General features: G+C 40.2%; 1 protein-coding gene across 1 annotated transcript in view; it reads left to right on the top strand.

Annotated features, from left to right (window-relative positions):
* LOC111651926 (sorting nexin-2-like) overlaps positions 1-810 on the top strand; it is a gene marked incomplete at its 3' end in the record, with an annotated part of 9,249 nt that overhangs the window by 4,280 nt on the left and 4,159 nt on the right. Inside the window, 1 exon segment of the mRNA XM_023402003.2 lies at positions 421-496. Within this exon segment, the coding sequence (XP_023257771.2) occupies positions 421-496 (76 nt within the window).

Below are 810 nucleotides of genomic sequence, written 5' to 3' on the forward strand. Positions count from 1 at the left end.
CACACACACACACACACACACACACACACACACACACACACACACACACACACACACACAATGAAAACTGTGACGAACAAACACATTTTTAATTTGACTGTTTGTGTTTCGACTCTGTTACAACACAGTAATGATGTTTTAACAACATTTCAAAATAAAAGCCTTGAAAGGTTGATGTTTTTTGTTTCTTCAGTTTGTTCACATGTAGCTTTTATTTTGTGACTGCTGCCGTTTTAGACTGAAACAGGAAGCAGCTTTTTTCTCCGAGCTGAAGAACTTGAGACATCAGCCAATAGCGTCAAGAAGAAGCATGTTACCATGACAACCAGCTATGAGGAGAGCGTATCATTGGATGGAAAATGGTCGTTGTAAAAACTTGCGTGCTGTCAGAAGTAAAAGCATCTTGTGTTTGTGTTTCAGGTATCTGATGAGGACAGTGAAGCATCCCGTCCTGCTGAAGGATCCCGACGTCCTGCAGTTTCTGGAGAGCTCAGATGTAAATAACAAAATCACACATTTCACTAGAGGAACATAAACACATCTGATCACGTGCTAAACACATCAGCATCAGTCTGTAGAAACAAACCTGCTTGTTATCAATTAAGTTTTTAAAATTTAAAGCGCCATATTTTCTTCTTCTTCTGTGTTTTATTTGAAGTGTTGCTCCATCAGAAGATATAAAAACCATCTCAGTGTAGTTTTACATCTCCTCTCTCAGGCTTCTCTCTGGAGCTCTAGTAACAACAGGTCGGTGAGCCAATCAGAAGAGAGGAGGCTCTGAGCCTCTCTTCTGATTGGCTGACTGTTTTC

Source organism: Seriola lalandi, unplaced genomic scaffold, assembly GCF_002814215.2.
Source record: "Seriola lalandi dorsalis isolate HSWRI2012SDOR001 ecotype SW California unplaced genomic scaffold, Sedor1 jcf7180002053861, whole genome shotgun sequence".
NCBI lineage: Eukaryota > Metazoa > Chordata > Actinopteri > Carangiformes > Carangidae > Seriola > Seriola lalandi.